The sequence below is a fragment of the Cicer arietinum genome, chromosome 1 (assembly GCF_000331145.2).
Source record: "Cicer arietinum cultivar CDC Frontier isolate Library 1 chromosome 1, Cicar.CDCFrontier_v2.0, whole genome shotgun sequence".
Taxonomy (NCBI): Eukaryota; Viridiplantae; Streptophyta; class Magnoliopsida; order Fabales; family Fabaceae; genus Cicer; species Cicer arietinum.
The window spans coordinates 10,025,892-10,040,406 of NC_021160.2; the positions used below are offsets into that span (position 1 = coordinate 10,025,892).

General features: G+C 30.7%; 1 protein-coding gene across 1 annotated transcript; it reads left to right on the plus strand.

The window, feature by feature from the left end:
* Window positions 1-411: 411 nt before the first annotated feature.
* LOC101492694 (transcription termination factor MTERF15, mitochondrial-like) lies at window positions 412-2,010 on the plus strand. The gene has a single exon (XM_073367244.1). It carries the CDS (start codon window positions 499-501, stop codon window positions 1,648-1,650), a length of 1,152 nt encoding a protein of 383 aa, XP_073223345.1. The 5' UTR covers window positions 412-498; the 3' UTR covers window positions 1,651-2,010.
* Window positions 2,011-14,515: the final 12,505 nt, after the last annotated feature.

A 14,515-nucleotide genomic window follows, 5' to 3' on the forward strand; every position in this document is an offset into this window, starting at 1 on the left:
AATTTCCGGTATTCATTTATAACTACCGGAAATTTCATTCATTCTGAAATTTCCGGTAAACAATATTTTTTCATTTATAACTACATTCATAATGAAATTTCCGGTAAAAAAAATTCTTTTAAATTTTTACAAGTTTTATTAAGGATAGTTTGGACATTTAAAAATAAAATTTTTAAATGAGGGGGTACAGGATTAATTGAGGGGGTACAAAAGCCAACTTTCATAAACTAAATAATCTTGTTAGTAATATGTTATTAAATAGTCTTCATGCAATAAAAAAACTTATATATTACATCTTTTTGTAAACTAAATTTTAAAGTTTATTTCTTTACAATTTATAAGAGAAATGAAGTTGGTAGTTTTGAGTGAAATAGTTTTGTTTAAAACGAGCCTCTTACACTAGTTACGGTAATATTTACGCAACTATAGAGTTGAATAATCTTGTTTCTCATAAACCCTACATTTGATTCTAACCCATCAATTGCAACAGTAACAACCATGTTGAAATCATTTATCTGCAACAATGCTTTCGCCATATCAACAACACTCTCCCACTTCTCCTTCCCATACCCATTTTCTCACAAATTCCTAACCACCACTACCACTTCACACTCATTCACCGTTTCCTACTTGATCAACAACTTCAACTTCTCATCAGAACTCGCTCTCAAAGCTTCCAAACAAGTTCACTTCAACACTCCCAATAAAGCCGATTCAGTTATCAACTTCTTCACAACCCACGGTTTTACTGACACAGACATTCAAAAGATCGTCAAAAGAGAACCTTGGCTTCTTTCCTGCGATACCCACAAAAGGGTTTTGCCAAAGTTTCAATTTTTACTCTCCAAAGGTGCTTCTCCCTCTGACATTGTTGGCATCGCTGTAGGTAACCCTAGATTCATGAAAACAAGTTTGAAGAATCGTGTTATTCCACTTTATAATTTAGTAAATCAATTCATCTGTTCTGATCAAAAGACACTTGCTTCTATTATTTCATGCCCTTCTTTGCTTTGTAGTGATTTTGTTGATTCTAATATCAAATTGTTGGTTGAAAATGGTGTTTGCAATTCTAGTATTTTTAGAATACTTCGTTCTAGACCTAGTATTATCTTTTGTAGTCCTAGAGAGTTAGCCGAGTCGGTTGAGGAATTGAAAAAATTGGGATTAAATCCTTCTATGTCATTCTTTGGTGATGCATTGCTTGCCAAGAGAGGTATAAGTGAATCCAAGTGGAATGAGAAGATTGATACTTTTAAGAAGTGGGGTTGGTCTGAGGAAACTATTTTGGAAGCTATTAGGAGACAGCCGAAGTGTATGCTTTCATCAAACGATAAAATCAATAGGGTGATGGAGTTTTGGGTTAATGAGTTAGGTTGGGATTCTTCTTACCTTGTTAAGGGACCAGGGATTTTTGGGTATGGTTTGGAGAAAAGGGTCATTCCAAGAGCAATGATCGTCCGCTATCTTCTAAGTAAAGGCTTGAGAAGCGAGAGTGCTAGCTTGCTTTCTCCATTTTACTTGTCTGAGAAATTGTTCTTGGAAAGGTATGTGTTGTGTTTTGAAGAGGAGGAAAAATCTTATCTATTGAAGTTATATTATGGAATGATGAAGGTGGAAAATGAGAAGGGACAGAAGAATCCTGAGTCATGACATGTCATGTTCATAAATTGTTGATTGTAGAAATGTGCTTTTCGTTGCCAGTATTGTGACTAACTTATTTACGGGAGTGCTTTCTGCTGGCATCACTTGTCACAAGCAATTTTAGATTGACCAACTTGGACATCTACAGAATTATTGTATACCTCATCAGGTACCCCTGGACCGGGCGTGTGTTTATATGGATATATATTGCTTCTTCTGCATTATTTGAGAACTGGAAATTGAAGTGATAGAAAAGTTTTAGTGGTTAAATTATAATTGACTATTGTCTGGATGTACCATTGTGGAGAAGTTTTTGAAATGATTTGTGGCCGGTAATGGCATTTTAATAAAAGTCTTCATTTTTGTGGCCGCATTACTGTTAATTACAGAACCAAAATGGCTTACTTTTAGTTTTTTAGTTATACAGTTCCTTCTAATAAAAGTCTTCATTGAGAAGATTTTGAACTGGTAATTCCTTGACTATGAATTTATGGTGTTCCTAAAGAAGCTTCTCTTTGCTCAGGCTATGTTTGAATTAGTTGTCATTGGTTGGTAATGGAAAGGAACCTTATATATTCCATTCAAAAAAATTATTTTTCTTTTACCCAATTATTTGCTCATCATTCCATTCACTTTTCATACAACGGAATAGAGTCGTTCAAATTTGCCCATCAGGAAATATCTACCGATAGCCTAATAGGTAGTTATCTCTATGTTTGAAGATAATATGAAGAAAAATAGGGTCATTCTATGTCTTAATGGTTTATTAATAATATGTAGCAAGGGATTTTATTTAAGAATATATGGAAAAAATGGAGACTAGGAGATGTTTACATGATTTTCATAAGGCATAAATGTTTTAGATTATATAAACAGGACCGAGTTACTTGATTTTGTACTGTGTGTAAAGCAGATATTTGGCTTTAGTTTGTCTATGATTTGCATAGTTTTGTGATTCTAGCTTAGCTATTCACACTGCAATGTAAATATGATTTAGGGAAAAAATCTAAATCTGTTTTAATATTATTTTGATTATAAGATATTTTGATATGAATATGTAATTCATACATTACACGTAGATCGGTCTCTTGATGATCTCAAACATTTTCTGTTTTTTCAATCTTTATTAGGAAGATAATATACGTATTTGTATGGCGTTCCATCAATTTGGTTGTGAAAACAAAATTCTTATTATCATAATATCATGTAAAAAATGTTTGTAATGAGAATCTCTGTTACTCGGTTATGTTGGAACTCTTTGGTCTCTGTCAAGGGAATTTGGTAGGGAACATTGCAAGAGCCTCAGCTGTGAAGCTTGTGATTATCTTCTCTAGAAAAGGTTTGATGAAACACTTTGCAGGCCTTATTACACCATGTGTCCTAGTGGTGTTCTTCCTTAGAGGTTATGTGTGATGTTTTAAGCTGGAAAAATCTCAACCATTGAAGTTTTCTCTCAGCAACATTTTCTTGCTTTGGTCAGAATCATGTTTAGAATCTCTAGGAATCTAAGCATGTGTTTGAAAACAAGGTGACTCATCAATTATCACGTTCCAATACAGATTGTAATGTAAAACTAGAAGCTCCAATTTATAGCTTTAATCTGACTGTGGTTTTCCACCGTGAAATGACGAACAAGTGTGTTCCCTAACACACCAAAACAAATGAGCTATTAGATTATTATGCTAAGAGATTTCTTTCTGAGAAAAAGGTTACTCAATTTGTCCTTCACTATTGAGTTGGGATTTAAAAGTGGAATTTGGGAATGTTATTGCCTGATCCTTTGTTAAAAAATATTGATGCTTTTATTAAGGTTTAATTGCAATTTTAGTCTTTTAAAAGTAAATAAATTTGATTTTTCTCTAATATTTTTTAATTAAAATATAACGATTTAATATATTATAAAGAATGTGGCATATAATTTTATGATATAAAATTATCTAGACGCATTAATTATTTATGTCATTAATTAAATTACAAAAAAATGAATTATTTATTGTGTTTTCATTGGTGTTAATCATTTTAGATTATTTTATTATATGTCAAATTATTTAAAATATGTCTCATCGCCTTTGTTTAGTTAATAAATCAGAATGAGAATCGAAACTGTCAGATTTTAAAATAGGATGATTGATTTCGTGAATTGATAAAAATATGGAGTTAAAATTACAATTAACCTTTAATAAAAAAAACATTTAATATCAATAGATGTTCAACATTATGGAGGTATAATTGTATCTGAACTCAAATTCTTTAAACAAGTGTGAGTCTTGCAGGTGAAAAAAATGTAGTTTAAATAAAAATCGAACTAATTATAGTTAATTAAGTTTTTTAACAATGATTAATTTATTGATAAAGTTGGTGGATATTGTTAAAAAAAGTTTAAATAGATGAAAAATAGTAAAATGACAACATTAAACTTGGATGACACGAGTGGTTAAGGATGGGAGCTTTACATTTTCTTTTGTTAGAGTTTAAGGCATGTTTAATTGACTTTTTAAAAACAGTTTTCTCTTTTTACAATTATAAAATTTGGTTAGGTAACTTTTTAAAAAAATTATTTTGAAAATTGAAAACTGAATATACAAATTTGATTTCAGATTTCTGGTCTCTTTAAAAAAAACACAAAAAAGTGGTCAATTTTTATTAGTAGAAATCTAATAAATAAATGATTTTGTTTTTTAATTTTAAATAAAAAATAAAAGCAAAGACGTTTGGTGTATCACGTTACACACCATCACATTTCATATATAATTTTTGTATACAACATGTTATTTTTTTTGTATAATATTCAACCATTTTTCAATTAAAATCATTATAATATCCATTTAATTCATATATATTGTTAATGTAATTAAATTATATAAATTTAATTAATCACAACTATTATATTATTAAATATATATAACTTTTATTATAATCATCTCTAAAGTCATTTTGATGAATAATTGTGATATGACGATAATATAAATTTTTTTATACCAATAATGTACGAAAATTAAACTTTTATAATATTATATTTTATTTTCTTAATTATTACATATAAATAGATGTGTTTATATTTAATATGATTTAAAATAAAATTGCATACTAATAAAATAAAAACGAACCCTAGAGTTTGTTAATTGGCGGGGAGCCCATGACGGAGCCTAGAGGCCCATATCTCTTGCAGGTCGGGTAAACAAAAACCCTAGCGGCCACCCAGAGTCCCTCTATATATACCAGAGGCGCAGTTCAATTTGAATCATATACACTTAATATTGCTTTCTTATGTTTAGGGTTTGAGTTCTGTTTTTCTTTGATTTATTTTATTAAAATTGTACTATATTATAGTTCAAGTAGATTTATAAAACGCAAGTCAGCTTCTTGATTGAACCTTTTTTAATCCATGGTTCAGTCAATTATTTACTCATACTTGCGAATATCAATTTATTTGCAGGCTCACTCGTCTGAATTTGATATTTTATGATATTTCAGACCCTTTAGTACTGCAACATCTATATTATTTTTCGATAATAACTGTTTTTTATTTATGCAAACGCACTCTGTCCCTAAACCGTGTTTGACACGAATGTTTTGAGGCAATTTCTTCGTTTGCTAAATTGATTCAGTTGTAGTTTCATTGAATTTGTCCGCGATCTGTTTATTTTGGTGCGGGTAACTTAATTGACTGCAACAACATTTACTATCATTTTTCAATTTGCTTTAACATGTTCAATTTTCAAAGATTTTGTATGTTTTGAAGTTGTGTAATTCGTAGTGTATATCGATCTACCCCTGAATAATTTCCTCCCATATATCCGCTAGAATTGTTGGTTGTATACTACAAAAATAAAGAATTGATGGCTTGCACACCTGAAGCAATTTATTTCTTTATTTTTGTAGTGTATATCCCAAAAATTCTTAATGATATTCGAAAATCTACATGACATGTATTATTGAATACAATTTAACATCCAAAATTGAGTTATATGATTTCGTCGACATTTTCTCTTGTGGTTATGCTTTTATAGCCACATCTGATATGTGATACTCACGCTCACAACGAAACACAATTTAATTAGTTGTTTCTTAAATGTTCGTTAAGAATTTTGAAAATATTGTAGGGTTGTATTCTGATTCTTTTTGTGTTGCCTTTATTATGAGATATTATAATACAACTTTATTTATAGGCATAATAAGGATTCCCTGGACACATGATTTATGGATTTGAATTCCTCGTTGTGTTTGTTATTATAGTTTTGAAAATGAAATATTCTTGTATTGATTAGTAATGACCATAACATTTGATTAATAGCTAAGTTTGAAGTCTTTACTAAGACCCTAAGCAATTTGGTAATATATGAAATAATACAACATACATAACATTCTATATATTTTGATGTGTGTTTATAAATTTATATATAATAATTATTGAGTTTTTTTGTAAAAGATACTTTACAAATGAAATGAGTAAGTGTTATTAATGACTTCAAACTTTTCCATTAGATTCAAACTTTTACACATTAGGGTAAAAATATTTTTTATGTATATTTTAATGACTACAAACTTTATGAAATAAATTATTAAGTTTTATGAATGATGTTATACTAATGATTTTATTTGAATTTTGTTTAAGGAACATGAATTGCATAAGGCTACAAGTAAAAAGTCGTTTACTTGAGTTTTATAAATATCATAATCTCAAAAGGAATGTATCATATTAATTATTCAACATAATGATTATTACATCTTCAAAATAGTATATTCATAAAAAAGACGATCAAATACATTCATACAACAATTAATGATCACACTATACTATAAATCAAAACAAGATCATTTGAAAGAAGTAAGATCAAATCTAAGAAATCTATAATGTTATAGAAAAAACGTTACAACACTCTGAAAAACGAATATCATTTGTTACAGCATTCTAAAAAAACAAATAGCATTAATTCAAGAACATTTTGGTTTACAAAGAACAAAATCCTCTTTAATTCAAGATTGATTTGGACTACGAAAATACATCAATTTATATTGCAAATCACAAGTATTCATTACAAATGAACATAATTATATACTCAATATTATTTTGGATAGAATCATCAAAGAGGATTAGCAAAGGCAAAACAAAACATCAAGATCAATATTCAAAAATTGATGAGTTATGAGTAAGGACAACCATGACATCAATGACACTGGTGCTGCACCTTTTTTGCATAAAGCACATTATGTTTCTGAGACAAAGAACTGACACACAATAACTGTCAAAATCTAGCACTCACAAAACATAAACGAAGAAAGTTCTTATTTTACAAAAGAACATTATTGTTATTCATTTTTAAAGACATAATTAAAACATAATTTTTCACAGTTCAAACCACATTAAAAAGTATCAAAACTTTTCAAATCAATAGTGAACCTCATAACTTGAGCTGAATGCCTAAAGGAGGAAAGTATTCTCAAAATTGATCTCCAAATTGATTAGTTATGAGCAAGTACACAAATACATTGTACTTACAATATTCTGCAGAAAGCTGTGCATAACTCTGACATGGAAACAATATCAAACTGACATTTGACAGCTCACTAACTCACTCATTCACATTTTCCATCAGACCGAAAAACAAGAACATTCTCCGATTGTCAAGAACGTTCTAGACAACAAATAAACACATTGTTTAATTGCTTTAAAATATACGTAACATTTGGAAGATGAAAGCAAGAGTTCAATTTACAAATCTACCAATACTTGTTCAAGTAAGAACAAGTCAAAAAAACTCTTCGAGCAAACTTCAACTCTCTTCACTATAATTGTGGATTATTATTTACTGAATTTGTTTTTCGTTTATGTCAAACAAGTGTTGAGAAGTTTCAAGATCCCAAACACTTTTATCATACACATTATTTGTAACTCAAGTCTATCTTTTATGTTAGATTGAGTGTTGTTGTAAAAATCCTTTCAAGTCTGAAAGGTGATTGTAAAAATATTTTCAAGGTTGAAAAGTGATTGTAAAAATTCTTTATTGGTTGAAAGGTGAAAATTGTAACAGATCAGGGTTGATCTGGACTGGTGCTATAAACACCAAGAATTTTCTTCGTTTTGAACACTTAGTGAAGAAAAGGATCATTGAAGGGACTCAGTGTTGTGTTCTGCTTGTTTTGTCGCTCAAAGGTCAAATAAACACAATGAAGCCTAATTACACCATGTGTTCTAGAGGTTCTTCCTTTCAGTGGCGGAGCTTAGTAGGAACAAGGGGGGGTCGCGGCCACCCCAAGCCTTCCTCCCTCTTCCAAGCCTTTCTCTCTCTCTCCCTTTTGCTTACAAGTTACAACCTTCCTCTCTCCCTCCTCCAGAAATCACAACAACCGCGCTGCCGCCTCAGATCGCTTCTCTGCTTCTCTGCCAGATTAGGAATCAATCGATCCTCTATTCGCTGCGGGCCTGTGGCCGCCTCTGCCTGACTGCCTCTCTGGCCGTTCGCTCTCGCCTCTCTGTTCGCCGCAACTTCATCTGTCCCCAGATCGCGTTGCTGCTTTGTTCAAAAGATTCGAATTTCTATTTTATTAGTACTGATTTTTATTAGTTAATTTTGATTTGGAATTTTGTTAGTTCGAATCGTCGCTCCTCTGTTAGTTAGTTCGTTTTGATTTCAAATTTTTTTATATCGGTCGCTCTTGTGTTAGTTTTGAGTTCTCCATGAGTTTTACCTATCCTAAGAATTTAACTTATATGGCAGTCCCCATATTTGTGTGTAATTCTACTTTTTGCTTATGTTGTTCAGTTAGCATGAAATTTAAAGGTTATTTTGTTAGTGTTGAGTTTGAAATTTTGATTTGGAGTTTCAATTAGATATTAGTGCTTATTTTTGTTTAGAGTTTTTGTGTTGCACATAAGGTGTTTGATTTTATGTTCATATAAAGTGTTTTAGTTTTTTTGTTGCACAGTGTTTGCTTTTATGTCCCTATAAAAGTGTTTGAGTTTTTTTGCTGGATATAAGGTGTTTGAGTTTTGTTGCATTTTTGTTTGAGTTTTTTTGTCTTTATAAAGTGTTTTAGTTTTGTTGTTGCATATAAGATGTTTTATGTTTTCTAAATTATTTGATACTTCACCTTATATTTATTACAATTTAATTTTTTGCTATATAATATTATTTATATATTTAATTTATATATATTATATTTTTATGTGGACCACTCCAAATTTTTTTATCAAGCTCCGCCACTACTTCCTTTAAAAGTTCTTTCTGACGTTGAGCTGGAAACATTGCTTAAATAACATTGCATCCTATTACTCTCAACACTCGTTGGAACATGTTCAACCAATATCCAATCCTGTAATCGAGTCCAAACCAGTTGGTAAGTCTCTGTTTGGTGATTCCAAACCATGTTGTAGATAAAACTTAATTAAATAGATTAACTTTTGTTTTTATTGCCAACGTTAGTAGTTTTAAGATTTTAGGGGGAGGAAAAAAATTGTTAGTACTAGGGATTGGCATTTCGGAGACACTAAATAGTTTCACTTTCAAAAATTGTAAAAAATTATTAACTTGAAAAATTAAGGAAAATGTGCATAAACAAAAAAAAGAAGTTATAGAAGAATAACTTAAGACATTATCACTAGGGTTGTCTTAATACAATTCATTCATATATATTTTTTTTTTTTTTTGATTTGATCATTTATGTTTTAAATATCAACAATATTTGTTTATTTTTAGATAAATTCAGAAAATTCATCATCATTTTCAAGCAAAACTCGGAAATTTCATATATTCATTAAACCCATAACTCAAATCTTCGAATAGGCTCATATATTTATTTCCAACGACATCAAATAAAGAACTCATACTTTAAGATTTTATCTTCAAATCACTAAAGACAATAATATCTTTTTTTTTTTTTTTTATCCTTCTCCAAATCAATCCCTTACTTAAATATGAAAATGTGAGTTTTTTATTTGATGGATTTGATGTTGTTATTGTTGGATATGAAAATATGAATTTATTTGAATATTTGAGTTATAAAATTGATTAAAATATGAATTTTATTGAAGATGATTACTAATGTTATAAGTTTCGTCTCAAGATGCTGAATTTTCTGAATTTTTTTAAAAAAAAATAACATTGTTAACATTTTAAGACATAAATGATCAAACGGTTACTTAAAATTAAATAAATGACAAAATCAAAGAAAAAAAGATAAATAATTGAAATGTTACCTGATATTAAGTTAAGAACCGCGAGAGGTATTTTTCTTATAAAAAAATACAATTTTAATAATTAAAGTTATTTTAAAATATGATATTTTAACTAAATGAACCACACAAAATTCAAATTAAATAATTATTAATAAAATAAATATAAAATTTTAGAGTTATTTAAATTTAAAATTTAAAAATATTTTAATATAATTTTTCAAATTTTAAAATATATTATATAAAAGTATGGACCCCTTACTAATTGGGGGCCTATGGTAATGGACTAAAAGCAAGATTCCGAATAAAAAATCCTACAAAAAGACTAGAAAAGTTTACTCCATACCTCCAATTATACCTATACCCCAACTTTTGACTGAAATGATGTTTTTGTCCTCGTTTAAATAATAAAACTTAAAAAAAAAATTATTATTTCTCATTTCAAGCTTTCTAAAACTCAACAATGAGTTTTTTTCTAAACTTCCGGAGAACTTGACGGTACACAACATACACTCCGAAAAACTTGTTTGAAGTTCTCCGGTACATAAGCCTCTTTTGGAAAACATTTTTTGAAGTTCTCCGATACAAAAGACTCTTTCGAAAAACTTTTTTGAACTTTTCCGGTACAAAGGCTTGTTCCGGGAAACTTGATGCTTAACATTTCCGGTAGTTACCGGAGAACTTGAACCTCAAGTTCATTGGAAGTTATATATAATTTAATTAATGATAATTTTATAACTAATTGTGATTTATTTCTTTTATTTTTTAATTTTTTAGTGGGCGCACGAGGAAGAGACGGTAAAATCATACGAATTACACGTGACACTGATACTTCTACATCATCCGCGATGAATCCTCCAGAGAGGATTCGACCGACAACTTCAAAGAGAAGAAGACGAGTGATAACTGAAGGCGATGATGAGGGACATCATGATCATGAATTTATCCCAAATGTGATTATGTATCAACAGGTGGAGTCTTCTATAGTGCATGAGGAGGATGAGGTACATGAGCAGGTGGATGTACATGAGCAGGAAGAGGTTGCACCTGCTCATGAGGGAGAGCATATGGAGGAGGGGTACGATGGAGCTGAGGGATCTAGTGAGGTCACACGGTATCCTGGAGAACCTTATGATTTATCTTTCCTTACACGATACAATCATCATGTTTCAGCTAGACTATAGTTTGGTGAGGTATATTAAATTAATTATTATTTATAGTGCATTAAAAATATTTAAATTAATTATTATTTTTGGTATATATTTAATTTTAATGTCGTATATTTTCTTTGTATACAAGAGCGACCATTGTTGAAAATTGTTGCGCATGAAAAGAAAATGCAACAATTTACCTCGCCAGTACTCCCACGACCCACAAAGAACTAGGTGAATTTGTCAGGATTGAACCCATTACAACGGGGTATTTTGAAGATGATTGACAACAACCTGATGCGTTTTTGGAAATATGGTATTCTGAGATATCGTCTTTTCACATGCCATTTAGTGAAATGACGATTACTTTGGATGATGTTGTCAATCTTCTCGGATTGCCTATTAGGGGTGAGTTCTACAGTCCACCTGATGTAGATAGAGTAATGGCATGTAATCTTAACATGACTTTATAAGGAGTGACCGTGGAAGAGATCTGGGAAGAGACCAAAAAGACTAGAGGTGTGCACTATAGACTGGATTGGTTGAAAGAGATCTTCAGAAGACAATGTGTAGTAAAGAGATTTGAATGTGCTGCTAGGGCATATATGTTGAATTTAGTAAGAAATACTATTTTCGCTGATAAGAGTCATACTCTATTTGATGCGAAGTACCTTCCATTACTCAGATATTTAGACGGTACGAATAAATATGCATAGGGTACTGTTGTACTCGTAGTGCTTTATGACTACCTCTTAGATGCCTGCTGTTATGACGCCAAACAGCTAGGTGGATATATGACGCTGCTTCAAGAATCAATTATTTATTTAATTTTAATTATTAAATATTATGTTAATTATTTTTATTTATTTATTTTTAAGTTCAATTATTAGTATGTCATTTATTTATATGTTATTTTATTAATTATTGTTATTTATTTATCATTAATATATTTATTTTTATTTGCAACAAGTGTTGGATTTACGAATATTTTCCAAATATTTGTAATAGAGGTGGTGAGCATGGTGCTGACGTGGAATGCTTTGTCCGAATGAATAGATGGTGCTACAAACAAGACAAGCACAAGGTCCATGAGTACATATGTATCATTGATGCATTGACACATGCAGATGTTATATGGAGACCATGAGAGAATCATAGGGGTGTCATTCCTTTTGATGATATCATGCTTTATATTGGTCACTTATGATTATGCAGCACTGTATTGAAATATCTACCAAAGAGGTGTTTGAGACAATTTGGATATATCCAATATATTCCATCAGCGCCACTTCAAGATCCTTCTAGATTATTTGATATAGATGTGGAATAGTTGGGATATGTGACGCCAGTGACAGAGATATCTCACAAGCTTTGTTCAGCTACATATCCATCTGAGTGTGAAGATGAGTATTTGGAGTGGTTTTATCAGGTGTCTCATCCATTGCTGGTGCGACCAGATGGTGTACCCCCAGGTCCCACATTATTGTGTACTGCCCACCAGTGCAGATACTTCTATTTCACAGTCGCCACCTATCCTACAGCAGATCGACGATCTTATACAGCAGGTGTTGAATGAACATGAAGCTAGTCTGGATGATGAGTTGTATATTCACTTTTATAAAAGCTTTGTATTTATCACGTAGTCACACTAGTTAGTAGTAACACTTTTATGCATTATTGTTATGTCAGTTACTTTTTATAAACACTTTATGAATTATTGTTATGTCGGTTACTTTTTATAAACACTTAATGAATTATTATTATGTCGGTTACTTTATATAAACACTTTATGAATTATTGTTATGTCGGTTACTTTAAATTGTTTGTGATGAAATATAAGAAAAATAAAATAAATAAATTACAAGATGAAATCAAACGACAAATAATTAAAATTAATTAATAACAAGTGATTTTGTATCAATTTTAAAGCATTAAACTTCATTTAATGACATTACATCTACGGGTTCCCTAGGTGGGTTTTGGATAATACTTGGCAACCGACCTAATAAATACCATCAGTGTTGTAGACGACATGTATATGCTATTTTCCAAGAAGTTGCTTCATCAGTGCGATATTGCTTCCAATCTGATTCAATATTTAGCATTGGAAATTCATCTTTCATCTTTAACAGCAAAAATTAAATAAATTAACTAAATAGAATAAAATAATTACGGAAGAAAGTTGATTCATTTGATTATTTAAAAAAATTAAAACAGAAGAAAATAATTACCGGAACCTAGTGATTTTCATTAACAAAATCAATACAACAAATGCGATCATTTTTTGTCGATCCTGAATGTGAACCCCTCATAGGAAAGAAAGTCATTGAAAATATCTGACCAAATGTGACAAGAATAATATTATATGTTGTCACTATCACGTAACTCATATCAGGTATGGACAACCATTTATCCATGGACTGAAGACCTAAGCCAGATATCTTCAACGAATCTCTTACTTCTTTAATGCGTCCTGTGAACAGCCTATCATATGGATTTACATGAGAAGCAATCTCCTGGTCCAAACTATTGCGGACCAAAGACCAACACTCTTCACCATGTCCAAGCAATAATGCAATAATGCGAAAACTACAATTTCCATCCGCTGCCACATCAAATATGTCATCAATGTATGACTGAATAACATCAAATTGTCACCAGAAAGGGTTGTTTCTTTGATTAAGAGGCTTGTCTCTTCTTTGATGACTAAGATGGTTGGGAACCAAGATCTTTACAATATGTTGCATTAACATGCTCAAAATAAGAAGGGTCTTGATATACATCATATCCATCTGGCTTCTTATTGTTACTCTTCTGTACTCGTCCTTTGGTTTTGACATTTTCAGGTGGTGGACACAATGAACTTGTACTTGGAAAAGCAAGTTCACGCATTTTACTCTTCAACACTCGTTTCCCTATAACATTAAGTGATCGAAAGCGTTTCCATAAGACATTCATCTTAGTAGACATATCCAACTCTGATTCATCTTTTGTGTCTTGGGTGAGTTCACATTTCATACTTAATTTTCTCCATTGAATATGCACATAATCTAGAGGAATTGGTTCACCCGTCAATTTATATTGTGTCAATTCACAAACACAAGGTAACCCATATGTCCTTTTGAGAGAACACTCACATACAGATTTGTCAGTACCCACCCATTTAACTTTTTTGTATTCTTCAGCAATACGTCTTTGAGCTTCTTTTGATACAAATAAATGTATTCAATCTCTGATAAAATGGATTTATGTGTTCATGTTCTTCATCATAAAACCTTTTTTGAAACGAGACCCTGATTTTTTAATGTTGCAACCTTATCATGTTGTTCATAGCCTCCCAACATTTACACATATTACCCATGTTGTTTTTCAACATTAACTTCAGTTTTCAGTGAGTTGACTCAACCTTATAATAAAATTTTAGAGTCACGTTACAAAATATAATAAAATTCAACAATGCATAATAAAATTACAAAATCAAAGTTTTAAAGTCACATTACATACTTGTTAGTCTTTGTGTTTCTCAAATGCATCACTTGATTTGTCCATG